At 37.0% G+C, this 26898-nt stretch overlaps 2 protein-coding genes across 4 annotated transcripts; both read left to right on the top strand.

The window, feature by feature from the left end:
- Positions 1-1338: 1338 nt before the first annotated feature.
- LOC116263900 (probable ribose-5-phosphate isomerase 4, chloroplastic) lies at positions 1339-25022 on the top strand. Of its 2 annotated transcripts, XM_031643718.2 has the most exons (9): positions 1340-1576; positions 3071-3198; positions 11773-11836; positions 17004-17108; positions 18874-18969; positions 19056-19112; positions 20366-20483; positions 23110-23176; positions 24632-25022. In XM_031643718.2, exons 1-9 carry the CDS (start codon positions 1421-1423, stop codon positions 24705-24707), a joined length of 867 nt encoding a protein of 288 aa, XP_031499578.1. In that variant the 5' UTR covers positions 1340-1420; the 3' UTR covers positions 24708-25022. The 2 variants fall into 2 exon arrangements, with proteins under 2 accessions (XP_031499579.1, XP_031499578.1); XM_031643719.2 differs by lacking the exon at positions 18874-18969 and having other exon boundaries at positions 1339-1576.
- LOC126410574 (uncharacterized) lies at positions 3759-8125 on the top strand. Of its 2 annotated transcripts, XM_050080665.1 has the most exons (4): positions 3759-5124; positions 5211-7061; positions 7169-7373; positions 7460-8125. In XM_050080665.1, the coding sequence occupies exons 2-4, from the start codon at positions 5216-5218 to the stop codon at positions 7731-7733; spliced, it is 2325 nt and encodes a 774-aa protein (XP_049936622.1). In that variant the 5' UTR covers positions 3759-5124; positions 5211-5215; the 3' UTR covers positions 7734-8125. The 2 variants fall into 2 exon arrangements, with proteins under 2 accessions (XP_049936622.1, XP_049936621.1); XM_050080664.1 differs by having other exon boundaries at positions 3759-7061.
- Positions 25023-26898: the final 1876 nt, after the last annotated feature.

Raw genomic sequence — 26898 nt, forward strand, 5'->3', positions numbered from 1 at the left:
CACAGGGATGTGGACTTGATAGTATCAACCGTTGTTGTTCGATATTGTTTGAATGATACACATGTTGTTGATCTCGTGTTATTATGATGTTATTTACTTTGATGAAAATAGTATTGGTCAATGTTGCACATAATATATTATTTTGAAGTTTAGTTTTGTGAATGAAAACAAAGATTAGCTAATTGATGGAAGTCTTTGATCTTAATTGTCTTTGATCTAAATTGTCTGAATTGCTAATGACAATGGTGGTAATTGCATATTCATATTCAATAACTATATCATATGCACAAAAATTATTGATTTGCTATATTAAGGGCTATTTTATTGATTAGTTCTTACGTTTTACATTGTTAGAATAATGACTGCAATAATTTTTAGCTTTTAATTTGACATTGATTCTGCCACCGCTAGTACCTATATGCTACTTTCTTTTTTCACTCAATTCATAATTATTTTGTAGATGGTTTGTTTCACTGAGTTACAACTAATTTGATGGTGGTTGATATTATTATATGCTAGCTTGATGACTGCATTATAAATTGATGCAAGCAAACTGCTATTAGCCTCAAACTTTGTAAATAGAATGATCCGAAAAAAGATCGGCTAGAGTCTGTCGGGTCAGTTCATTCCACTACTTTTTCAACATTAAGCGGTCCTATTACTAATGATATATGAAGTATACCTAATTGCACACTCCAACAAAAAAAGCTCATTCAAGTTTGATGTTAAGCTGTCCTACGATAGTATATTGACCTTAATTAATTATGCAAGTTTTTACAAAAGCTCATTCAAATTTGCTGAGCCTTAATCAAGTCGAACTCGATTTATGGCAAAGTAATAGTCCATATATTCAAACTAGTTTATCGAACCTTAATCGAGTCGAGCTCGAGCTCAACACATAACTGCCGAGTCGAGCTCAAACTGCTTCTATCGAGCTATTCTCGAGCTCGAGCCGAGCTCGAGATCAGGGTTTCATTAGTTGAACCGAGCTCGAACTGGCTGAACTCGGGCTCGACTAGGCTCGTGTTCACCCCTAATAACAAATACAATAAAATAATAAAAAAATAGCAAAAAGAACTTGACTTGAACGGGATAACTAACTACTTACACAAACGAATACTATACTCAATGGAAATACAATTAATTATAACAAAATATATAATTTTAAATAAATAATGTTTTAAATAAATTATTGATCGAACAAGGCCAGGCCAAACGCTCAGCCCCAAGCCCATGCCCTAATCGGCCAGTATCTCGGCCCAGTGCATACCGATGTGAATTTACGTTTGTACCTCAATGTCCGACCCTTTGACACCCGTCCCGCCCAAACTAACTGGCTTGCATGTGCTCCACTTTGCATGGTTCAAAGTTCCTTATCACAAGCGACGGGTAAAGGGGCCACGGCGGGACGGAGAAACCAATGGCCTCTACTCTACTGCGAGTCTCGCTATCCATTCACGTCCAGGGGACGAGCAATTCATGCCGGAAAAGTTTCAAGGGAACTAGGACAAACTATTCGATGGTTTCAGCATGCATGTCCGATGATCCCCACGTGCTGGAAGCGGCCAAACATGCCGTACGTATTCGTTTTACCTTATTGCTTTGTTGCTTTCTGTTCAATTGGTTAGTTCTCTAGCTTTGCCGCGGGGAAACAAGACGTGCCAATAGTTTCTTGTTTATATTTATTAGGTTGTGTTTTTAGTTTGGCATGTGCGTTAGGTGTATGGAGTACATGCCTCATTTTGTTTTGAGCCAACATTTTAACAGCGGTGAAAATTTGATTTTTGATATGAAGTTATGAATCTTGTGGGCACCCATGAATAAACTGCTTACGAATGTTGTCGTGGATGTTGCCGGAACAAATAAGCGATCATCTGCAGGGGCCTATTTCCTGGGTGTCAATCAAAAGCACCTCCTGAAAATAGAATGAAGTCAATATAATGATGAACTCAAAGAGAATCAAATTGATACAGATCCTCACCGTCTCATGTGTGTTGAAAGCTGTTCGCGGTGCACACAAGATCTCGCGCACTTTTTTTTCCAGTTTACTTCACATATTTGAACTTACAGAATGCCTGTAAATCATTAGCTAGGAATAATTCCGATTATATCCCTGCCCTGCTTCAATTCGGTCACCTGAAAAAGTTCCCACATTTCATGCTGGTATAGTAGTTTTGTTGACGCAGGGGTTTTACAGTAAGTTGGGGGTGCCTGTCCTTTAAGCTATTGATCTCATTTGATCAATTTCTTGGGTCTACGAACAAAATGCATAAATAATTAATATTGCTTAAAAGGGCATTTTGGCATCCTACGAAGTAGCCAAAAGGCATGCCCTGCAAAACCTTCCTCCAGGAAATCAAGTCCAACACTTCCCCTTGGCACAAATGGTTCCTTGAATTTGGGAGTAGGTATTTGCGGACACCTCCTGAAAGAAAGCGGCCATATTTGCATCACACAGCCTGTGTAACTTATGTTGATTTTCAACAGTTTTGGAGAAAACAACTGTTTCACGCATATACCTTTTGTGAATCCTCATTTTGTAGTTGATCCAGGGGCGTGTGAATGGTTTTTCTCATTAATGCCATAAGGCTCAGCCTAAAAGCTGACTCAAGCATGTCCCCTTGTAGCCTACTTTGTTTAGACATGACACAAGTGTCACAAAACAAAACAAAGATACTATTTAGCTAATTATTTATAGGTACGTATAGTATCATTTTCTGCAAAATTTCTTGAACAAAAGATTATCATCAAGCCATTCCCATGTATGTAACCTAAGTATTGACTCTAACAGACTTAGAAAATTGGATTTGGAGTCCACATCATAAATTTGCATGATTACATCCTTATTTTTTAACCAAAACAAGTCATTTCCCACTTGTTTGGGATCGGCCTTCCTGTCAGAATGCCTTGCATCAGTGCATGAAACCTGGTTCTTATAGGGCTATATGTATCAAACACCCACTTAAGTAATATAATCCTTTGAGTGGCTCATATCAAAGTATCAGTGATCTTAGATTTGTTGTGTCATTCCTTATGCTCTTTAAGATGCCTGACTTGGAGAATTTTATAGGTGAATACTTATGTAAAAAGTGGAATGGTGGTGGGATTAGGAACCGGCCGTGCTTCCACATTGATCATAAAAGAATTGGGTCAGCAGCTTAAAGTTGGAAATTTGAAGGACATAGTGGGAGTTCCAATGTGAGTTTCTCGAATTCCTCATGTTTCACTTTGTTTTGTCTATGCATCTGCAACCTCAAGATGAAATGCATTTGAGGTAGAGGGAAAACCTTTCAGCATTTAAATTTAGCTTAAACTTGTAATGCAGACAGATTTGATTATAGCAACAAATCTCATGATCTTAATGAAAAAAATTAAAACGATACGGTATTTTGAAACGACATCAAAATCAATTTATCACATTTTTATCATGATCTTTTCTTGATTTTTTCGTGGGTTTTGTTTGTATGGTGAAATGAGGGCATTGTCGACACTTGATTTTGATGACTTTTAATCTGTGTGCTTTTAATCTGTGACTTTCACTTTGTTTTGATTTTGAAACGTGAGAAGCGACTGTGCAATGTTACTGGGAGGAGGCAACACACACATGCACATATATATTTCAATTTTTTGTTTTCTTTTTTTTCAACTTCTGTTGCAGTGTTTTATTTCCTCTTGTTTTAGGTTTTTAATGTGACTTTCTAAATGCAGTATGATGCCTATCAGTGCATCTAGATATTTTTTTATGTCTCCTTATTAATTTCTCAATTTTTTTTATTTTTACCTAATATTTTGGATTTTGTCCATTCTTTTAAAAATCTCCCAGATTTTCCCCAATTTTTTTTCCAAAGAAAGCAACTTTACCAAAAAATACTTGAGAAAAATGTCACTGTTAAAAACCCCCAAAATGATATTATCAATGTCCGTCATTTTTTGATGAAATAGAGTGCATAAATCAATGATGTTTGGCTGCGAAGATATTTCAAATTTGTCCTTTCCTTTTTATAGTGAACTTGTGAATACTGGTTTTCTTCAATATTGAAGAATATGTGTGAAAAGGGAATGAAGAGCGTCATTTAAGCATGTAAAGTTAGAAATTTTTGTCAGACACTTTGCACAAGTAAAAATGTGCCAAGTTGTTGGAAATAGATGTTTATGGTTATGCAAACAGGCAAAATTAAGGCTTTACCTCATGACGGCTATGAACTGTGATAAATTCATGATATAAATTCAGGTTGAAAGTTGGAAGTATTATGAGATCTGGAAACTTATTCCAGAAAAATTCTTCCAAGTATAGAGTTCAAACCACAGGACCTTCTCCAGCACAGAGCAGGAGATAGGATTACAAAGTTTCATGACAATGGCAAATAATATAAGTGTATATGCAAGGTACATACTCATTCGGTGTGATAAAACTCCAAAATATGTTCACAGCAAGAAAAGAAGAGGGTAGGAAGAAATTATCCCAGAATATCATACGTCTTTAATGAGAGGGATAATGACCGTGTTATTATTTATAATCCCCTAATCAGTAAAGTAAAATACTATCCTTATGAGACCAGGATATTTACAAAAATGTACATATAATATATGCATCAAATGGGATTTATATTCAAATTAGAAATAATAAAACCAACAATTAAAACAAATATTATGCACGTCTATTTACATTCCACACAAGTTGTGGATGGTTATGAACCATGGACCAATGTTATCCGTATCGTACGATACGGACGCGTATCGTACGATACGTATCGTCCGTATCATCATTTTCGATACGGTACACCTAATCAATACGATACGCGTATGTATCGTACGCGTATCGCACGTATCGTGCGATACGGTGGGCGTATCGCACGATACGTGCGATACACCCCCGTATCGCACGATACGGGAGTAAAATTAAAAAAGGGGCCGTCGGGCCCCTTTTTTGCTTCTTATTCTCAAACCGACGCTCCTCTCTCTCTCTCTTCTTGTTTCTCAACGCTGCCAGAGACGTGGGATGGAGAGATTTTCTCCATTGCATCAAGATTTGCCGGTGAAGAAGCTTCATTCCTCGTTGTGGGGAGTCTTGGGACGGTGGGAAGCTTGGAGAAAGAGGGTTTTTTGGTTTTTAACACCAAGAAGGTAAGAAATAACTCATTTTTGCCGTTGAATCGTTCATTTCTCTTATTTCCTACATTTATTTGTATGTTTTTACTTGTTTTGTAAAGATATAATGTCGGATCCTGCATGGCAGTGGTGTACAAGGGTGAATCCCAAAAATAGATTAAGAGTTAAGTGCAATTATTGTAAGCAAATCATATCAGGAGGGATTTCTCGCTTTAAACACCATATAGCTGGTACACACAGCGATGTGGCTGCTTGCAATGGCTCCCAAGAGATCCCATTGCCAGCGTATGTAAAGCACCAGTGTCAGCAACTTCTTGATGCAGTGAAAGCAAGTAGGATTGAAAAGGACATGGAAGATGCGGAGGAAGGATATGGGGACCCACATGAAGGAGAAGAAAGTGAAGGTGAAGATGTTCAACTTGAACAAGAAGATGTTGGTGTCAGTTTGGAAACAACTAAAGGGAAAGGCATCATGCATGGTGGTGGTTCTTCTGCAACCAGAAAAAGAAGAGGTGCAAGTGTAAGTTCAGTTTCACGAGGACGTGGCAGAAGTCAGGGTCGTACTGGTGGTGGTAGAGTACCTACTATGAAGTCGAGCAATATGTCTGGTTCGATCAAGAATTTTTTTCCCAATTATACTGTTGCTGGTGCTCAGCCTGAGATTCGTATAGCCATGCAATCAAAGGATACTATTGAAGCAGCAGATGAAACCATAGGAAGGTGGTTCTATGATGCATCCATTCCCTTCAATGCAGCAAACTCTTATCATTATCAGCCTATAGCAGATGCGATTGCTAGTGTAGGGCGAGGGTATAAAATGCCCTCTTTTCATAAATTGCGAGGTAAAATTCTCAACAATATAGTTAGAGATGTGAAGACATATTGTGATGAACTAAAATTGAGCTGGAAAGCTACAGGATGCAGTGTAATGGCAGATGGGTGGACAAACATCAAGAACAGAACATTGGTAAACTTCCTTGTATATTGCCCTCTTGGTACTATGTTCTTAAAATCTGTTGATTTGTCTGATACTCCTAAGACTGCTGATGTGTTGTTTGGGATTTTTGATAAAGTTATAGAAGAAGTTGGGCCTGAAAATGTCGTACAATTTATCACTGATAATGCAGCAAATTATAAAGCTGCAGGTGAAATGTTAGCAGCACGATATGGGACATTTTATTGGAGTCCATGTGCTGCTCACTGTGTAAATCTTATGCTTCAGGATCTTGGTGAAAGGGATGATATGAAGTTGACAGTTCACAGATGCCAAGAAATCACGAAGTTTATTTACAATCATGCTTATGTCTTGAATTTGATGAGGAAATTCACAAATGGGGCTGAATTGATTCGACCTGCACAAACACGGTTTGCTACAAATGTTTTGACTGTGCAGGGTATAGTCAAGCAAAGAACTTCTCTCAGGCAGATGTTTTCAAGTGATGATTGGGCTGCATATCCACATGCCTATAAAAGAAAGGCTACGACAGTTGTGGATACCATCTTCGATGTTGACTTTTGGGAATCATGTGTGCACTTATTGAAGATTTGTGTACCTCTAGTGAAAGTCCTCAGTTTAGTTGATAGTGAAGATAGACCTTCTATTGGATATTTATACGAGTCTATGGATAGAGCCAAGGAGGCCATTAGAGATAATATGAAGGGAAAAAAGAAGTTGTACATGCCTATATGGAAGATTATAGATGAAAGGTGGTCTGGACAACTTCATCGCCCACTTCATGCAGCAGCCTACTACCTAAATCCTGCTATTAGATATCTTCCCACTTTTAAGAAGGACAGAGAGGTCGAGTATGGCATGTTGGATTGCATTGATGTGTTAGTAAGTGACAGTAAAGAACAAGACGCTATCCATATGTCGATCAACAAATATGATACGGCTTCTGGTACCATGGCGAGAGACACAGCAGTTCGATGCAGGACAACTATGCATCCAGGTATTAGAAAAAGAAACTTTATACTTTTAGTTTTTGTTGTTTAACTTTTATTCTACCTTCTCATATATTTATTGCTGACAACATTTTTACTTTCCATCTGTTATTAGATTTGTGGTGGGAAAGGTTTGGGCCTGATTGCCCAGAATTAAGGAAGCTTGCAATTAGAATCCTCAGTCAAACAAGTAGTGCAACTGGATGTGAAAGAAATTGGAGTGTATTTCAGCACATCCATAGTAAGAAGAGGAATAGGCTGGAACATAAAAGGTTGAATGACCTTGTTTATGTTCGTTATAATATGAAGTTGAGACAAAGGTAAACATTTGTTTTGTTATACAAGAATATCAAATTCTGATATATATTTTAATCTCTAACAATTTGTTAATTTTTTCTCTTGTTAGGCAACTAGAAACAACATCTACGAGGAAGCATCACAATCAATATGATCCTATCTTCATTGACCATTTTGATATATTAGATTCTTGGGTTGAAGAAGAACCAGCTGCAATACTTGATGAGGACGATCTTGATTTTTTGAATGTTGAAGGAGCAGCAGAGATTGTTGAAGAAGGAGAGGTTGGGTCGGAGCAATGGAATGTTGGTGACATTCCATTTGCAACAGAGGGGATAGAAGAAGAAGTTATTGAAGAAAATGAAGATGATGATGAAGAATGAAGATGATGATGCAAATGACGATTGACGATGCTTTTTGTTTTGAGTTTTGAAAACTATGTCAATATGTTCTGAGTTTTGACTTCTGAACTTATGAATTGTGATGTAATTGAATACTCTTAGGTTGTTTAGTATGTTATTTTGTTTTTTGAATGTTTGATTTCTTATTTTGGAATGTCTTGTTCATATGCATACCTCATACTTCATAGTTCATATACATGAATGATGAATGTTCCTTTACTTTAAATACATTTTTCTTGAATTTTTCTGATTTTTACTAGTTTTTTCGGATTTTTTTAGATTTTTTCTGATTTTTTTCTATTTTTTATAAATTTTTAATATTTTTTACAAATTAAAAAATTAATTTTACGATACGTTACGATACATTTACGCTACGTTACGATACAGCGTATAGGTCGGCCCGACCGATACACGATACGATACGGCAGTGATAACATTGCCATGGACAACTTGCCTTCTATAAACCAAAACTTGTTCTTTATGAGCCCCTTGGTAAACAAATCAGCAATCTCATCATTCAATCGAATAAAAAATAAAGCAGCGTACAATCTCTGTCTTCAACTTTGTACCTAGTGAGGTGCTGGTCAATCTCAATGCTTAGTCTAACTTTGCTGGATGGTGTGGAACGAAATCTGGTAGCAAATGGTTATCACATAAGCGACAACATCTAGTAATTGATTGAAATCATTGTCACAAATTTTGTTTTTTGGTAAAAAATGGTGAGGTTTGTCTCAGGTATAATTCAACAAAGTTGAAAATCTTGGGAAAAGCTCGGCAAGTTTTAAGTTAAAAAGCTAAAATTAAAATGTGAAAAATATGAAAATAAAAATTTGGTACTTAAAAAATGTAAAAAAAAATGAAAAAAATGAAAAAAACAAAAAAAAAACGAAAAATGCAAATAGAATGAGGAAAAAATGTTATTAATATACATTTTTTCTCAGTCTTTTTTCATTTTGGTGTTTTTTTTTCAGAAAACGTTTTTTTTTTCTGATTTGTTTTAAACGTTTTTTTTCATGTCTTTTTCGAATAAAACACATTTTCTGTGACAATGGTTGAAATAGATGTTTAACGTAAGTCCTTTCTGCAGTAGTTGCTGCCACTGCTTTATATTCTTCTATACTAGATCTGGCAATTACTTATTTTTAGAGACAAAATTAGGGCCAATAAAGCACAATGTACTCATACCAATAAAACACAATGTACTCATACCAATAAAACACAATGTACTCATATTGAGTTTTCTGTTTGGTCTCCAGCCACAGCCAGTCTGCATCTCTACAAATGGAGAGATCATGAAAAGACTGCATAGAGTTCCATTAAGTATGTATGAGACTGTCTCCAACATTGTTCCTCAAATATCCTAATATTCTATCTCCAACACTGCTCTTCAAATATCTTAATATTCTCTTCACCACATCCATATTCCCGGTTTCAAAAGCATGCACAGTATATTTAATGCATAGTCACAAAGAACTTTCTTGGGTTTTAAATGGCAAAGGTTTCTCTTTGGTATAATATGGTAAGCTTGAAAAAAAGGGAAAAATATGAGAAAAATATGGTAAAATTTAAAAAAAAATAAAAAATAAAAATGAGAGAAACTAATAACGCAAACATAAAAAAATAAATGGATTTGCAACAAATGAAATTAGAAAATGAAAAAAAAAGGGTTTGACATTAAAAAATGTAAAAAAATGAATAAAATGGAAAAATGGAAAAAAAGCAAAGAAAACATGAAAAACATGTTTTTTCCCGGTTTTCACATTTTTTTCAACTTAATGTTTTAAAAAAACGTTTTTTTAAAAATGTTTTAAATGGATAATTTGTTTATCACACTTTTTTTGCATTTTTTGGAGGAAAATGCGTTTTTGGTGACTATGATTTAATGTTAATGCACGTAAAAGTGAGAGACCTTAGCATCCTTTATGATACTATGATACTTTGTGCCTTTGTGGGGCCGTGAAACATGCGCATGTCTTGCTGGCTTAATTTCTAGTTAAGAACGCTAAAGTTGGCAAGTGGTTTGCAATCTGCATGGGAGCCTTCTCTAATAAATCTAAAGTGTATTTATGTTGAGTGCATGTAATCTTCCACGAGCCCAGATCTGAACTGAATCCACATGCAGCTACGCTTCCCATGAGCCTAGATCTGAATAATAATGGAGTCCATGTGCTGCTATTCATCCATGAAGCTAGATCTGACTTACAACTTTCTACTGCAACTCCCACGCAGTTGCTTACGCTCCACTACATCCACGTTGGGGACCTAATCACAAATACCTTTCACATGTGATTAGGTTCCCCTTTCACGCTGCTTCACTATCTTTCGATCAGCAGAGAGAAGAGAGAAAGGAAGGATAGAGGAAGAGAAGAAGTGGGAAGAGATGGGAGAGGAAGTGGAGAAGGGGTCGCCGGAAAATTATGACAGCCGCCAGCGGAGAAGGGTGGAGATCGCCGGCTCTGATACCATGTTACAGCCGGCAGCCTTAGAGAGAGATAATGTAACTTCATTCATTAACCCTAATCTCCATAATAAAGAGATTAGGGTTGAAGAGAGATTTACAACGACATCAACAAAAAATAGAGGAATGTTTAAAGAGACCTCCTAACTATTAAATATTGCAAAGAACCACCTTGAAACATAAACTCTTCTAATTCAACAAGGAGAATAGGGTTAATGGGAATGTAAGTTTTTTTGGGTTCCTTCGATCATTGTCAACTAATAGTTTCAAGGGGTCTTTGGTCTCTAAGAAGAACAAAGGAACATCTATGCCAGAAAAAATATTATATTAGAGAAGGCAAAATAAGAATGTTTGATAGGTGTTCTCATGTCGCAGGTAGTTGCAGAAATTCAAAATATGTAGACAAAAATTGAGGGAGAAAGTAATAGGTCTTTTCAGGTGGCAGGTAGTTGTAGAAGTTCAAGTATGCAGACAAAATAGGGGAGAAATTATACTTAATCTGGAAATTAACAGAATCCTCCCCAGTTTAGTAGCAGTAGCACCCCTTAGTTTGGGCAAAACTTCTGTAGGCAACGTGTTTATTTTGAGAAAATGGGTTTAGAGGGAAATAGTAGTAGAATGAAGGACACAATGGGCAAAAAAGGGGGACAAATAGGGGTAAACAATGAGTACAGGGGATAGGCAGAAAAAAACGAGAGGGGAATGAAAATGAGAAGGAAAATAGAAAAAAAGAGAAGGTAGGGGTGAATCGATGGGAAATCACAATTTGTTTAGGGAGGAGGGTTGGGGATGTTTTTTTTTGGTTGGAGGGGTGAGGGTGCGTGTGGGGGTTAATGGGGAACAAGAAGGGGAGAGGAGGCGTAGGGCATTTGTAAGTGTCAATTTGGGTAGGCTTTTATGTGTCTAAGACTCTAAACCTGTTTGGATGCATCCCAATAGGTGTCTAAGCCAAAGTGCAGGCACTCAATCCCTAATTGGATATGTCAAGCTAAAGTGCAACAAAATTCTTCTAAAATGGGTTTCGATCAGCAGCTTAGGTGCCCAACCAAAACTTGAGTGGCCAAACTTTCTTCGTTAAAAAATTTCTACTTTCTAATGTGTGGGCACCTTATTTCAGTAATCCAAACAGTTGGGCACCTGAACTCTGGTGTCTAATCCCTTGGGTTCATCTGTTTGAGCATCCAATAGAGTACTCAAAAGATGTTAAAAAAAGATAAAAACCTTGATACTTATAGTAGATTATTCCTTAAAATAAAAAATTACTTTGAAATTAGGAGGATTTGAATGCCCAAGGATCCTGGAAAATATTTTGGAAACTCAAGATATTGAAGGTGCTTTTTGGAGCTGCCGAAGTAGTCAGATGGCTTTTGTTTTATATTGCTTTCTGCCTGTGGAGTACAAAAAGATACATATGCATGAATAGTGGGGTTGTTTTTGAATTCTAAATTTAATTACCTGTTACGCACATGCAAAAGAATGTTTTTTCTATTATATTATGCTAGTCTACTGTCAGATATTTATAAATCTTGTATGCGCCTTTTTGCCTGTTCCATCATATCGCAGGTCTACCTCCGGTGCAACTGAAGCAGCAAAAGCAGGAGTCCCTTTGGACAACAACATTCATACAGTATTTTCATTATCTTTTTCTCTTTCCTTTTTGATAGAGGTTTAGTATATGCTCTTTTATACATGGAAGCTGTCTACAATTGCAATTTGCAACATTATACTGTTGATGATGATCTATCCTCGGTTTAAACCTAAGCAGTACAACCTTAGGGGATCTATTCAATGATAAAAGGAAATCTTTTAATTTGATAGAACATAAGATCTATAGGTGGAGGAATGTAACCTTTATATATGGGACTGGAATAACTCCTCTTTTATATGTCACAAGTGTTTATGAATGGAATGAGTTGTTCCACTAGTTTGACTTGTAAAGTACAATTTGGACGTAGGACATGAAGTTCTATAAATTTTTAGTCGATAAAAAATTACAAAAACTTAATTTATATAAGAAAAAAAATAATGACATTTTGTGTTAATGTTTTTGTTGTGTGCTAGGTAATGCCACTTGGAGACATCCAAAAAATGTAATGTCCCTTTTGCATAGACTCTACTCTTATCCCAGTTCAGGACAGCTTGGCAGAGCACGTGCAAGATGTTTTTATCCAGAACTTATAGACATGGCTTATGTTTAGAGGTTCCTATGTTATTGCTTCAACTTTAGATATGAGTGAACAAATAGGGGCAGGATGCTGTGCATTGTGTATCATTACCAACATAGATCAGGCCAAAATCTGTCACATGGTTACTTTATTTCGCTGATGTACCTGTGTCGACACGGTTATAGGTACACCCTTGGCCAAGTTGAACCTGTGTCGGATGCAGTCAACACACCCATGGCCATGTCCATCCTTCTCCTATTAAATTTTGTCTATCAATTCTCAAGATGGCTAGAGGACAGTCCATCTTCCCAGCCACCTATGCTGGGCATCTTGGACAATCTGTGGATGTGGTAATCTCTCTTTAGGGGGGATGCATTGATGGGCATCTTGGAGGCCATCTGTCACAAAGCTCTCTGCATTGAAAAGAAGACTGCTTTCTTTCCTAGGGAATTTGGCCCCGGCAGCAAAACTCTTCCAAGCAATGGCCTATGTTGGAACAGTAAAACACACACAAAATAACGTGGGAAACCCTCGATACGAGGGAAAAAACCATGATGCTGAGATGATTCCGGCGCTCACTTGCTGCCGGTCATCCTCTCCCTTAATTTTTATTAACTCAGCAAAATAGGGTTACACGGGTTACATAAAAAAGGACTCAACATGGACTGCGGGTCGGATAGGGTCCAGACCCGGACCAAGACAAATATAACACTTCAACGCTCCCCCTCAAGTTGGGCATACAGGTCAAACATGACTAACTTAGATACATTTCTCTCTAATAAAGTAGATGGCAAGGCCTTGTTCAGTGCATCAATTGTTTGATCTTTGAGCTTCATGTAGGGCAAGACAAGCTCTTTAGCATCAATTCTCTCTCAAATGAAATGATGATCAATCTCTACATGCTTCGTTCTATCATGTAACACTGGATTGTCGTTGGACTATCAGTTTTGATTCCGATGTTAGACAATAGCACTTTCAGCCACAATAGTTCAGAGACTCCCATGGCCACAACCCTATATTCAGCCTCAACAGTCAACACTGGAGCTGGAGCAAACATTTTGTCTCTTACTTCTCTACACCACGAGATTTCCTCTCAAGTAAATACAGTAAGCTGAGGTGGACCTCTTAGAATCCGTACATCCTGCCCAGTCAGCATCTAAATAACCTTCAATCTCCAGAGAGTCTTGCTTAACATACAAGAGACCTTTGCCGGGTCTCCTCTTCAAGTAATATAAAATCCTATCAACTGCTTTTAAGTGAACGTCTGTGCTTGCATGTATAAACTGGCTCATCACAATTCACAACAAAGGTAATATATATAAGGTCTAGTAAGAGTAGGATAAATCAACTTCCCAACAAGAGACCCTTGTGAGGACTCCTTTTCAAGTAACATAAAATCCTATCAACTGCTTTTAAGTGAACATCTGTGGGTGGCTTGTCACAATCACATCAAAGGTAATATCAGGTCTAGTAAGAGTAAGATAAATCAACTTCTCAATTTCTCAACAAGACGTTGATATCTTTCCTTGGCTTCTTCACAGCGTAGCTCCCTATCTCTAAAGCTAAGTTTGTTTCCAGCATCTATAGGAGTAGAAGCAGGTCTACACCTGAGTTTTTCAGTCTTCTTTAATAACTCTAGAGTGTACGTTCTTTGATTTAACACAAGACTTGTGCCTGACTTAGCAATTTCAATGCCAAAGAAATATTTCAACTTGCCAAGGTCCTTGAGATCAAACTCTATAGCCAATAGTTTTTTTAACTTTGTTATTTCATCTTCATCATTACTGTGAAAATCATATCATCAACATATACCAATAAAAGAGTTACCTCGTGCTCCTTTCTCTTTACAAAGAGAGTGTGATCCCCATTCCTTTGATGATATCCATGTTGTCTCATTACAAGTTCGAGTTGTTCATACTACGGTTGAGGAGATTGCTTGAGCCCATACAAGGCTTTCTTCAACTTGCAACATTTTCCAAGTTCCTCATATCCTGGAGGCATGCACATATATACTTCATACTCGAGGTCTCCATTTAGAAAAACGTTCTTAACATCTAGTTGGTACATCTTCCACTCCTTTACGACTGCTAAAGAGAAAAACTATAACGGTCTTCATCTTTGCAACAGAAGTAAATGTTTTCAAGTAGTCAATCTCATATTTCTGACTAAACCCCTTGGCAACCAAGCAAGCTTTCTATCTTTCCACACTTTCATCTGACTTATATTTAATGGTGCAGAGTCTACAGACCCACTTGGATCCTACGAGATGGGCCGCTTCAGGGCAATGTTGTACGTATCGTACGATACGTATCGTATCGATGACCATTTACGATACGGTACACCCCCCGTATCGTAAATGGGGGGTGTATCGGCCCTGTATCGCACGTATCGTGCGATACGGGGCCCCTATCGTATGATACGGGGCGATACGCCCCGTATCGCACGATACGGGCAAATTTTTAAAAAGAGGCACCCGACGCCTTCTTTTTCACTTTTTCTTTAAAACGTGCGAGGGTTCTTCATTTGTAACGTGGGGTTTGTGCGTCCAAGAGGGGAGATCATCAATTTTCACCGTGAAATCGAAGATTGAAGGGTCGATTTGTGTGTGGGTGGTTGATTTTCGTTGAGAGGAATGGGGTTTTCTTGATTTATTCTCTATAAGGTATGGAATCTCTTGTTTTTACCTCATATTCATAAGTTTTTTACCGTAGAATCGTAGATTGAAAGATTTTGAATGTTTTTCATTAAGTTTACCATAGGATTTCGTTTTTTTTTTGAAGATATGGATCATACATGGCAATGGTGCGAAAGGGTGAAGGAGAATAACCGCTTGAAACTCAAATATAGCTTTTGCGGGAATACATTTTTAGGAGGGATTAGTAGAATGAAACACCATTTGGCAGGGACCTCCAAAGATGCGTCTCCTTGTGTTGGAGGACCAAACAAACCTTTGCCTCCATATGTGCGTCAGAAATGTTTAGATATGCTTCATGCTTTACATCAAAAGAGGATACAGAAATAAATTGAAGAGGCAGATGTAGGCTATAATGAGCCTTTAGAAGATGAAGAAGAAGAGGAAGAGCTTATGAATGTGACGATGAAGATGATACAATTCTAAGAATAGATTTGGAGACCTCAAGAGGTAGAGATCGTAGAGGAAAAGGCCAGCCAGAAAAGAAGATAAAGCTCATTTACTAAAGAAGAACTTGCCTGAATCTGTGGAATCCATTGCGAACAATTTCTGCAAACCCAATACAACCCTCTCCATGTCATGAGAAGAGTATGCACGCTTCTTGTTTGAACTCACCATCAATGTCTTGAAGAGTATGTCCTTTTCTGAACTCTCATTACAATCTTTAAAAGCATTAACAACAGCTATTGTGAATTTTAAAAATCTGTGGTATAAACTTGGTGAGTGAAAATCTTTGACATGGTGATGGCAAAGTGCGGCAGATAGAGTGTTAGTGGCTCTTCAAGCAATCCAAAACCCAAAACACCTAATAAATTTAGTTTTCCTTGCAGTCTGTGATCCAAGCTGCAAAAGCATGTAGTCTTCTGGAATTTCGTCCGCTGGTTGAAGGGGCCCATAGATGATCATTGGCAGCAATGGCTTGCTGGGTTCTGGCTCTGATACCATAGTTAGCCTCTGCTAACCAGTACCAACATTCACCAGCCCAGTCCTTGAGAAACTCATGCATGCCAGTCCCTAATCCCAGATTAGTGATTCCCTCCCAAAGGAAACACCAATAATTTCTGCGACAACCCTGTCTTCTGGCCGTTCCCCCTATTTGTGGATCAGGTCAGTCCAGTGGACCCAACACTTGATCCCATACCCGATATCTAACAACGACACATGCCTAAATATCGCCCAATCAAATCCTCCAACTGGTGGCCTAGCAAAGTTGCAATCATCACAATATCACATGGTGGGAGATTCTCATCTATATTATGGTTAGGCTGCTGAAATTACGAAGACTTGGAAAATATTAATACCTAAGAGCTTCAGTTTCCTCTTTTACGTAATTGTCACTCCATTGCATGATTAAATACTTCCAACTAATTTTATATATCTTTTGCACGATTAAATACTTCCAACAGGTATTGTGACAGAAAGTTGAGGTGAGAAGAATTACAATCATGACATGCTGTCCTGCTTGTTCTTTTAGCTGTATATGCTTGTTATGATAACATATCTCTATCAAAACTCTACCATTGTGGTCTTTCTCAGAAATTAATTGTTACAGAACACTTACTTCAAATAAAAGAAACAGCAACAGAAAAGCTATAAGTATATAGGCTCTCTGTATTTTCTTACAAACATATAAAGAAACTACCAAACATTATTTTAACATATAAAGAGAAATATCAACATTATCTCTTAGTGCTATAATTTCCCTTTTCATGAAGACTCTGAGATTATTCAAATGTTATTGCAATAATAGTGAGAATTTCATCGCAGTCTTCAATTTTTTGTGATATCCCTCTCAAAATATCAGCTAGCTATCAAAATGTCAATTATAATGAGATGACTGATGACTATATTTTACAGCAATTTCCAGAATTATTTGCTTATTAGTATGTTTAATTAGTCTTATAATTGTAAGTCATGTTTGGTTAATAATTTTGCAGACAGATTTTGCGTTTGATGATGCAGATGCAATAGAAGAAGGAACAGTTGCTGCTGTCATTGGACGTAGAAAACTACAGGAGTCTGAATCTATTATACTGGAGAAGGTAAATTGGAACACCTCATTAACATAATGGCCTGTTTGATTCAATGCAAAAGTTTTTCCAGGCAAACTTTTTCAAGAGTTTTACCATGTTCGATTGATAAGAACAAGTTTTGCAAGGTCCAGTAGGAGCCCCTTGCTCCTCCCTTCTCATCCCCAGCATGACTTCTCCTAGAGCTAGCCCCCTGTTGATGGCCAGTGCCTCTTAAAACTTCCAATCTCCTAACTGGACCACATATTTGTGCTAGAATGGTCTGCGACTCTGCAAAAAGCAAATGGAAGTTGTTTGGTAGGTTTTTCTTTTCTTTTCTTTTTTTTTTTTGAGTTTGCGTTGGTAGGAGTTAGATTTTATTATGACACACAAAACTAACTTGATAGGAATGTGGGTGTATGGTCTTCTGCAAAATCAGAAGCAAGCAGCTTTCAAATGAATCAAATTGCTGTGGGAGCCACTTTTGAGAATTGAATTCATGCTGCCAAGAGTGAAGAAGGGATCCTAGAAAAACAGGAACAGAACAGCATATACAAAACCAAACAAAATAATATTTCTTGTATTTCACTGCCAACAACATGGGACGAGTGAGAAAAGAGAGTGGATGGGAAGCCCACTGATGAGAGAGGGAAACCCCGTGCCTTGCAGTGCAACTTTCAACCTCTGAAACATAGAGGGAAGCTGGTGTCCATAATCTCCAGCAGATGCCTCTAGTGCTTTTCCACTTCTGGCAGATGGAGGGAAGCTGGTGCTCTTTAACCTCCGGCAGATGCTGGTGATGGTTTTCAACCTGGCAGAGGGAGGCTTGCTTTTGCAGTCTCATTGCCATTGTTGTGCCCACTTCGACCCCTAACTGCTGTTGAAGTCTCAATAACCTGTAAGTCTCAATAACCTGTGTTAAGGCCTTGGCAAAACTTTATCCCAGGGACAAGGTTTTTTGGCAAAAGGGTTTTTGCCAAAACGCAAAACTCCTTCATATGGAAGCTGATGGTATCTTGCGTGGGATGACCACATTTGGGAAAGGTTTCCCAAAGGCAAAACTCTTTCCTAGTTATCAAACAGGGGCAAGGGACTTAGAAGCTTGAAGGTTCTATGATGACAGAAAATGATCTTGTAGCTTCAGCTGGTCGATAGAGAGGTTAGACTCACCTAATTTTGCCTTTGAAGTTCACTTTTTTGATATTCACATGGAAACTTCGAAAAGGCCAATGTACCTGTTCCATCTACATTTTCTGACTAAGGTTTTGACTCATTTGGAGCCAAAAAGTCATCCCTTGTGCCGAGCTTCTAGAGAGTACGTGGCAGTGCCATATAAACATAAAATAACCATTTTCAATTCCATATGTTCTTAGCAAATGGATTATGGTACGCAAAGGCATTGACTAGGTCAAATTTGCCAGAAATGACCTGCGTGTATATCTTTGTGTGTGAGTGTGCATGTGTGCATGTATCTGCATGTGCACCCAAGTTGTCTACAAACCTATACTCCTGTGTTTGCATTGCACCCACCGTCCCACACCCATACAGCATAACTGTGCAACCTTCCCATGTTTACACTGCACCCACAGCCATATGACATAGCTTTGTTTTCGCTTATATAAAAAAGATTTTCTGGTTTGTTTATACTTTCTTTGTTTCTTCCCTTTTTCTACTAATGATGTTTTTGGCAGCATACTGTAGGAAGATTTTGTGTAAAATTTTTTATTTAGTATGATGGATAAGTTTTTCATTTCAAAAACTCTTAGTGGAATCTATTTTTACTGTTCAATGCCTGCAGTCTATATTGAAGGCAACAGATAACCTGGTATTGATCATCAATAAACAAAAGTATGTTGGGAAGCTTGATGGCTCCATTCCTGTTTTAGTTCGCACTGTAAGTCATGCCCAACCAGCAGCAATGCTGACAATCATGCAAAAGAATTCATCGTTCTGACACTTTTGTGATATTGTTTCTTTCAGGCTGGGTGGATGGAAACTGCAGAACAGATTGATGATACGTTCTTAGGAGATGCAGAGGTATACTCTCAGACATGTAGTGCAAGTGGATGTGTAAGAAATTGGGATGTTTTTCAACAAATCTATACTAAAAAGAGAAATAGACTGGAACATAAAAGTTGAATGACCTTGTTTATGTTCAATATAATATGTGATTGAGACAAAATGTAATAAGCTAATGTATACCTGTTTTAGAAGTGATATTCACTTGTGTTCTTTTTATCTGACCCTTTTGCATTTCTGTATTTTTTTCCCCTTTCCTGACTATATTTTTTTATAATTTATTCTTTTCTTTTTTGTAATTAAGAGGTAAATTTTCCATATGTGTGCTTCTTTGAAGCAGTTAGATGCAACATATTGAAAGATTCCATTTTGTTTGCTGTGTGTTGTACACATTGTTTCATTTGGAGCTCTTGTGAGTGTTTTCCTTTTGAGCGTTGGGTTTGTGTGACGTAGATCTGATTATATATTTGCAACATTGCACTTTTCACATGACACATTATCAACCATCAAGTTGATCAGGTGACTCACATCAGTGCATATGCTCCTGGTGCATACATTGGTTCACATATTCCATGATATGTATATATATGTGAGCATCTGTGTGTGTGTAGTTTGGTGAAACATAGGATGTTTGACTGCATGATGTATGGTATCTATGATTCTGATCCATCCTGAGTTATGACCTGGCAGTTCAGAATGGAAACATATTTGTCCCAACCAACGCATATGCATGTTTATTGTATTCAGTTTGCTCCAGTAGTTTTTGCTTTTTTTGTCTGGATATTTGGATTTTAGATCAGTACTCGTCATGGGTTTTCTTTAAAAATAAACTTTGAACCTGGTGATAGATCATAGATGGGCCTAGTTTTGTCAAAATATGTTCTTAAGTTGCTTTTTTAAAAAATATAAAAGGTATTTGTATATAAACCTTTGTGGAACATCAATTGTTTTGGTCCCCATTGCGCTTGCTGCTACATTTTGTGTCAAATTCTAACCATTATTCTGTTCCTTCGTGTCCAGATGGTAGTTTCAGTGATGGGTCTTTTTCAGGCTTGACAACCATAGCCTTAAAATATGTTCACAGTCTAAGCTATGTCCTTTATTTCTTTCCTTTGTCCTGACCTTTCCATCTTTCATTGTTATTTCCCTTCAAGCAAGGTAATGGTACTTTTGCGTCTACCAGATCTGAATAAATCATCCTTACTATTTTTCCTCTAGGAAGAACAAATGGTGTATCCTTTTTATGAGAATTTACCAGATCAAGTTTTCAGGTCTGGAGAAGATCGTCTTATGGACATGCTGGACCATTAGGAGGGGACTTCCCCTTGGTAACAAAAGAAGGACACAATATTCTTGATGTCATATTCACATCCCCCATCATGGACCTAGGTAAGATACCTTTTTCTGTTAATCTTTGTGTTTCTTACTATTCTTCTGACGTGACAATGAGCCATGATTCTTTCAAACTTATTCTCAGTTCGTCATGATTTTTTTCGCTTCTTTCACATTTTGATCAAGAAACTGTCCTTTATTGGTGTTATGAAGGCATTTTATACCTTGAGCATGTAGAAGTTATTGTATTTTCCATAACTTGAAACTGAAATGAATTTGCCACATTAAAGGAATGCAAGAACCATAAACTCTCATCTTTATGGGGATGTTGAAACATTCATTTGTTTTGATCCCTGGTGTCGTCTCTTGTGTCATCACTTATTTTCTTCCATCTTGTATGAGATGTAGTTTTGGATTATTGAAATCTTTTCCTCTTCTCCTTCTGTCGTGTTGTATGTTAAACTTTTCTTTCGTTGGGTTGTTGGTGCTGTGAGAATCACTTATTGTGTCATAAGTGTCGGTTTTTTTATTCTTTATCTTATTTATTTCTTGCTATTGCTGGATCCTGCTTTCTATCATGTACTTAGTTTCATAGATTTCTTTATCTCTGTGTCACAAGGATCGGTTTTAGTTTACAAAATAGAATCATTCTGTTCCAGGTTTTATTTTGTCGGTTATTTTCCATTTAATTTCTGCCTTTGTTGTTAAATATTATATCAGTGTTGTTAAGAGCACTTTTGTGACTTTTATTTTTCTCTTTCCTTTTTGCATTTAAATTTTTCCTTTTCGCACTTTTATTTTTCACAGCCAAAAATACTCTGCTGGGTGAGCTGTTGGACTCTCCAATGGTAAGAAATCGGCTAGATTTCTAGCCATTGGAGATCCCAACAGCTCCTGGTTTCTTCTATTTAAAGGCCTAAGTGGCCCTATTATATGCAAGCTTCTTTGAAGCCTTCTTGGTGGTGATTGATATATGTCTTTGTGCAGTGCATTTTTTATTTTATGTTCATGTGAGCTAGGTGGTTGGGTCTCTTGAGAAAGATTTCTGCTGTTTTTATATAAATTTGTATCTACATGTTGAATCTTTACAAGTATCTGAATTCCTTCTAAATGCTGACGTGATGAGAGTGATTGGCCTCTCAACTGCTTTTGTCGTTGTCTCAGGTTTCTGTGAGTCTGATTTTTGTTCTTCCTTTATTGTCATCAGTCTTTGTCCTCCCAGAATCCAATGGAAATTTCTGTTTTTAATCTCTCAAATCCTGAGTTATGGATTTCAATTCTTCCAAGTCCATGCTGTTTTCAGCTTCTTGCCTCAGTATCAGAAAAACTGAACAATAACAAATTTTTGGCTCCGAAATGACAGATCATACTCTTCAATACTTCATTAAGAGTTATGATCTGTCTTGACATTTAGATGATATTGTTAAGGTTCCACCATAATTTATGATGATTAAGGCTCATAACATTCTCTTATATGAACCCTGAATTATTTATATGGTATATCATGAGAAATATGGTTGTGAGTGGTTGCTGCTGCCACCTCCCTTTGTGCACTCTTTTCTCTAATCTCTATTTTCTGTAGATCTACAAATGCATTGAATATTTTAATGTTATTGGTATATTCATATGTGAATTTGGTTAGGATTTAAATGAATGGAAGTTAGTATTTGGATTTTGTGTTTTTATTAGAGGAACCCTTGTTTCATAGAGCAGCATGAAGCAAAGAAATTTCCAAATAAGTATTGAGAAAGAATATGGGCTGTAGTAGCAAGTATGTCTAACTTGGTTCATCATCTTTTGCTTAGCTTGGAGAAGTCTTGGCCAGTCCGTCCTCTTTTGTGGTGATCAAAGTGTCAATTAAATCTCATTGAACCCTCTACAACATAGCAAACAAGATAAATCAGCCTTTTGTTTATCCGAAGTTAAGATCATGTACTAAAAGCATGATATATTGGAATAGAGAATCAAATTATTGATATATTGAAAAAAGGGCTTAAAAAGTGGTTCTGGCTTTTAAGGCAAGTTGACCACAGTTCCCAAAGGCATGCTCACCTTCAGCGAGGTTGGTGAACAGGTTTATATTTATCTTTGTGTGTTTTGGTTACAGGTTTGGATTCATAATGATGGGCTTATATCTACATGTGTTAAGGACTTTGTGGTCTTTGGTGCCCTAAGAGAGTCCATCATGGGGCCTATCATTAATGCTACTGCTGCATGCTTAGAATAGAGGGGACTCCATCAGATTGTTGCAGTTCTCCAAAAGTTTTTGGTTCATGTCTTTCTAAATGCTACTTTTCTTACAAGGGTTGCAATGTATGTGGCTTATCTTGCCTGCTTTTGCTTTACGGTGAATTTGTTATAGTATTTTTCTGTCTTAATATCAATCTGCAATTTCCTTTTGAATAGTATGTTCTTTCTACAAACAAGGCTCTTTCTATCCTTTATTTTGCCTGTATATTCTATGTTTGCCTTTCCAATGAGCTATTTCTCCCCTCCCAAAAAAAAAAAGGCCATGAAAAATTTCTTTTGATATTTCTTGTTTATATCATCTTAAACTTAATTTTACTACTGTTAATATTATCAGAATAATGGCCACATCAGTGTCTGCGTTAATGTGCCTGTATATGAAGTTATATCACCTGGATTTCTTGTTGTTTCTTAAAAGCACATTTGGTGAATGCAGCAAAAGTAGCGAAAAGCCTGGAGAAGATAGATGGGGTTGTGGACCATGGGATTATATATGGGATTCCGTAAGTTCATGTTTATCAGATTTCTTATCCTTCATATTGTACTATTGGGTCTTAGGTTTAATAAACTTTTCAATGTTTTCATCCTATGATCTAAAGAATATTCTGGTGCAAGTGGTCTTCGGGTAGTAGATTAGTGTCTCATAGTAGGTTAACAACTTAACGTGGTGCCTTCACTTGCTGCTCAGCTGTCTTCACTTTCTGATCTGCAGAAGGATGGCTTATTACCAATATTTGCTTAATCTTGCATGAACCGCTAAGGCTCTTGGTGTAGAATTTCCACCTCCTCATTTACATCTTGTCCATCACTATGGATATGCTTGAGTCATGCATGCATCCACTTCATATATCTGAGTTTCTGATATGTTCAAGTTTCTGTGAGCATTTTTCACTTTCACATTTCTTTTCATGGTGCCATTTGTGACAAATAAAATAATGGAAAATGTGACAAAAACATATTGCACATGTAGGTACTTGTCATTATTGTTTGTCCTGCACTAGCATTAGTGTTCTTGATTTCTGCTTGAAGGTCTTTAGTTGCGCATCTGACTAATTGACTAGGAACTTGACCTTGGCGTGGTGGTGTTTTCTATCTTTTTTTTTCCCTTTCATGGGTCTGAAATTCAATTCTCTTATTTACATGATTTGAAAAATGCATCGTCCTCGTTATGTATGCAAAAGTGATTCTCTTTATTGTCCAACTTGATGCTACATAACGAGAACTTGATGCTACAAAAGTGATCCTCGTTATGTTACTGCTTATTATTGAACAAAAATATACTGGCATACAAGAATATTTGAAATTGGCAAACTTGAAAAGGTGATGCTTCGTGCAGGGTTGCATTGCGACATGTGTCATAGTGTAAGATTCTGTACATGTGAGGCACAGATTGGCACTGACATGTTGAAAATCGAATTACAGTGCTGATTTTGTGGCCTTGGACTATAGAAATAGAACATTCTTTTCATTGATCGTTTTATTATTTTGGATCTGGATCTAAATCCAATCCAATCCATATATTACGTGTACACGTTATGTAAATACCCTGACATCATAAGAGCATTAGTGTATTTTGTTCATTAGGGTATTATAAATAATAAAACAACTACCATCCTCTCATTGAGGATGTGTGATCTTCTGGCAGCTTTGTTCCTTCTCTCTTCTTTCCCTTGCTATGAACATATTTTTGGAGTTTCCTCTCATAGTATCAGAGCCATTCTGATCTTAGGACTAGGTGCTTTTTCAAAAGGTGCATCCCAGGAGATTTATGGCAAAACTTGGTTGTTGGAAATTAATTCACCTTATAGGGGTTTCCGGTTGCTGCTCAATGTTTTTCCTATTCATAAACTTACTCAAGTCATAAGTTGTATGACAAAAAATGCCTAGCCTAGTCCCTCTGACTTATGAAATGCTTCCTTGAAGTCTGTAAACTGATACTTTTCCATTTGTTTGCTCAGCTGCCGTGCTGTAATAGCTTCTAGACAGGGACTGGAAACTGTTACAAATTTGGCAAGGAATGCCGTGAGGTCATAGATCTGATATCCATTTGCTGGTTGGTCAACTGTGAGTTCACAATGTTTCTAGGAACTGCTGATATAAGAATGTGTTCATTTCTTGCACATTGGTATTGCATTATGAGATAACATCAGAAGCTTTTCTCTGCAAGATAGTTTGTTACTTTATATGCATTAGAGAGGCAAGTCACCATATGATGACCATGAAAGCTCTGTACTATTTATGTTTTTTCTTCTTTTTTTTTTCTTAAACACTTTTTGTGCACTTGAAATTCCAGTGTACTCACCTTTGTTTTGTATATATTTCTTGATTGATTGACTATGCCAAAGAAGAGTCCATGTCGAATCTGTTCTTTCATTTTTTTTTGTTTTTGGCTTACTGGTGATTACATAAGAAGATATCTCGCAAAGGATTTAAGTACTGATTGTTATGAATTGTCATTCAGACCACTCTCCATCAAACTATTTCACCCAACTGTTCCTCCAACTGTCACACCCCAACCTTTTGACCCTCAAACACATTTTTTTTCTAACATAAATCATTGAAGTGTGATTACACATCAACTAAAAAAAAGAGTTATGTCATTCAAAACAATGGGGCGAACTTTCATTTATATAACAATTTCAAATCATACAAAATTACATCTATGTATGACAAAAATGCCTCAAACCATACAATTGATGCCTAACAAAAACAAGGCATCAATAAAATAAGACACGCCGGCACTACAAAGGACCCCAAAACCTCCCCAGTAAGATGTGAGTGAAGCCATCCGATCAACCTGCTGTCTCGGTCCGCCAAAACCTGAAAAATGACACTCGAAAAAAGTAACATCCACATTGATATATTCTTTATGAGTTAAGAGATCAAAACACTCACACTCGTAACCTTTTTGAGGATAGCCAATGAACACACTTAATGACTTGAGCAGCAAGTTTATCACGTTTAGGTTCAAGGATGTGAACTAAAAACAAGTACAACCAAATATTTTGTGTGCAATGGGAAATAAAGATTGATTGGGGTAAACAAGTATAATGGGACTTTGTTGTCAATTGTGGATGACGGTAACCGATTGGTCAGGTAACAACCCATGAGTATGACATCACCCCATAAGTATGCAGGTATATGATTGTGTAACATTAGGGTACGAGTAACAACTAGAAGTTGCCTATGTTTTCATTCAATGACTCCATTATGTTTTGAGGTATGAGGGCATGTAAATTGATGAGATATGCCATTTTCACAATAAAATGTCATTAAGATCGATGATTTGAACTGAAAGAGTATTATCAGTGCGAATGATGGAGAGGGAGAGAGAGAAAGAATGAAAAAACACTTCATGATAACATTAGCTAACCCTAATCTCTAATTTAAGAGAGATTAGGGGTCGGTAGATCTCCTTACATACGAGAGACACACAAATATATGAAATGACCAAAGAAGACTCTAATTCTTTAAAAACTAGAAAGCTACCAAACTTGAACTTTCAACACGATCAACCACCACCAAATTGAAAACATAACATCCACCTTCGCAGGCCGGTGAAGTCTATGGACACACTTTCGCCACAGATGCTCCAGGTGAGGCAATAAGTTCAATAGTCCTGCTTGCTTCTTGTTCGGTTCACCTTATCCTGCTGGCAGAAGAGGTTAGTACACTAATCGAACCAAATTTACTTGGTACTTTCTCTCCAATTGTAGAACTAGTAATTTTGTGTTCCGATGTATTGTGGGGTTCTCCAAAATGCACAATATACAGTCTTGTCTGTTGCTTGTGTTGGGCTTTGGTCAAAGAACACAAGCTTTTTTTGTTTTCTTTTGAGGTCCTATTTTTAAGACGTTTGACATTTATAAATTTCTTTATATGGACCCAATTTTTGCTATCAACATGTGATCACATTAAATTCATTTTCTACTTAATCAAATAAATTCAATAATTTCATCCTCGTGTTTGGAATACTTTTTTAACAATTTTCTCTTTAATAAGGGGATCTTCAACCCTCTCCTCTGTTTCAATGCTGTTAATATACGTTAAATGATTTTTTCTTCTTAACAAAGGCATCCTATACTTGTGTGCTTACATCGGGTAAAAACATATTTGCTGGGCATTGCAACTTCATTATCACAATAAGACTTCAATCGATCCCAATATTAGCAAACTAGAGTCGTATCGTTGTCCTAATGTCTACACTCCAAGGTAGTTTAACACA

This window comes from Nymphaea colorata, chromosome 11 (genome assembly GCF_008831285.2).
Source record: "Nymphaea colorata isolate Beijing-Zhang1983 chromosome 11, ASM883128v2, whole genome shotgun sequence".
In the NCBI taxonomy this organism is placed as follows: domain Eukaryota; kingdom Viridiplantae; phylum Streptophyta; class Magnoliopsida; order Nymphaeales; family Nymphaeaceae; genus Nymphaea; species Nymphaea colorata.

Excerpts from the sequence above, each read along its gene's own strand:
- LOC126410574 (XM_050080664.1), top strand. The coding sequence starts at position 5,216 with ATGTCGGATCCTGCATGGCAGTGGTGTACAAGGGTGAATCCCAAAAAT. Across the intron at positions 7,062-7,168 it reads CAGGACAACTATGCATCCAG|ATTTGTGGTGGGAAAGGTTT; the intron begins GTATTAGAAAAA and ends ATCTGTTATTAG. Across the intron at positions 7,374-7,459 it reads AATATGAAGTTGAGACAAAG|GCAACTAGAAACAACATCTA; the intron begins GTAAACATTTGT and ends TTCTCTTGTTAG.
- LOC116263900 (XM_031643718.2), top strand. The coding sequence starts at position 1,421 with ATGGCCTCTACTCTACTGCGAGTCTCGCTATCCATTCACGTCCAGGGG. Across the intron at positions 11,837-17,003 it reads TGGACAACAACATTCATACA|ACAGATTTTGCGTTTGATGA; the intron begins GTATTTTCATTA and ends ATAATTTTGCAG. Across the intron at positions 17,109-18,873 it reads AATCTATTATACTGGAGAAG|TCTATATTGAAGGCAACAGA; the intron begins GTAAATTGGAAC and ends CAATGCCTGCAG.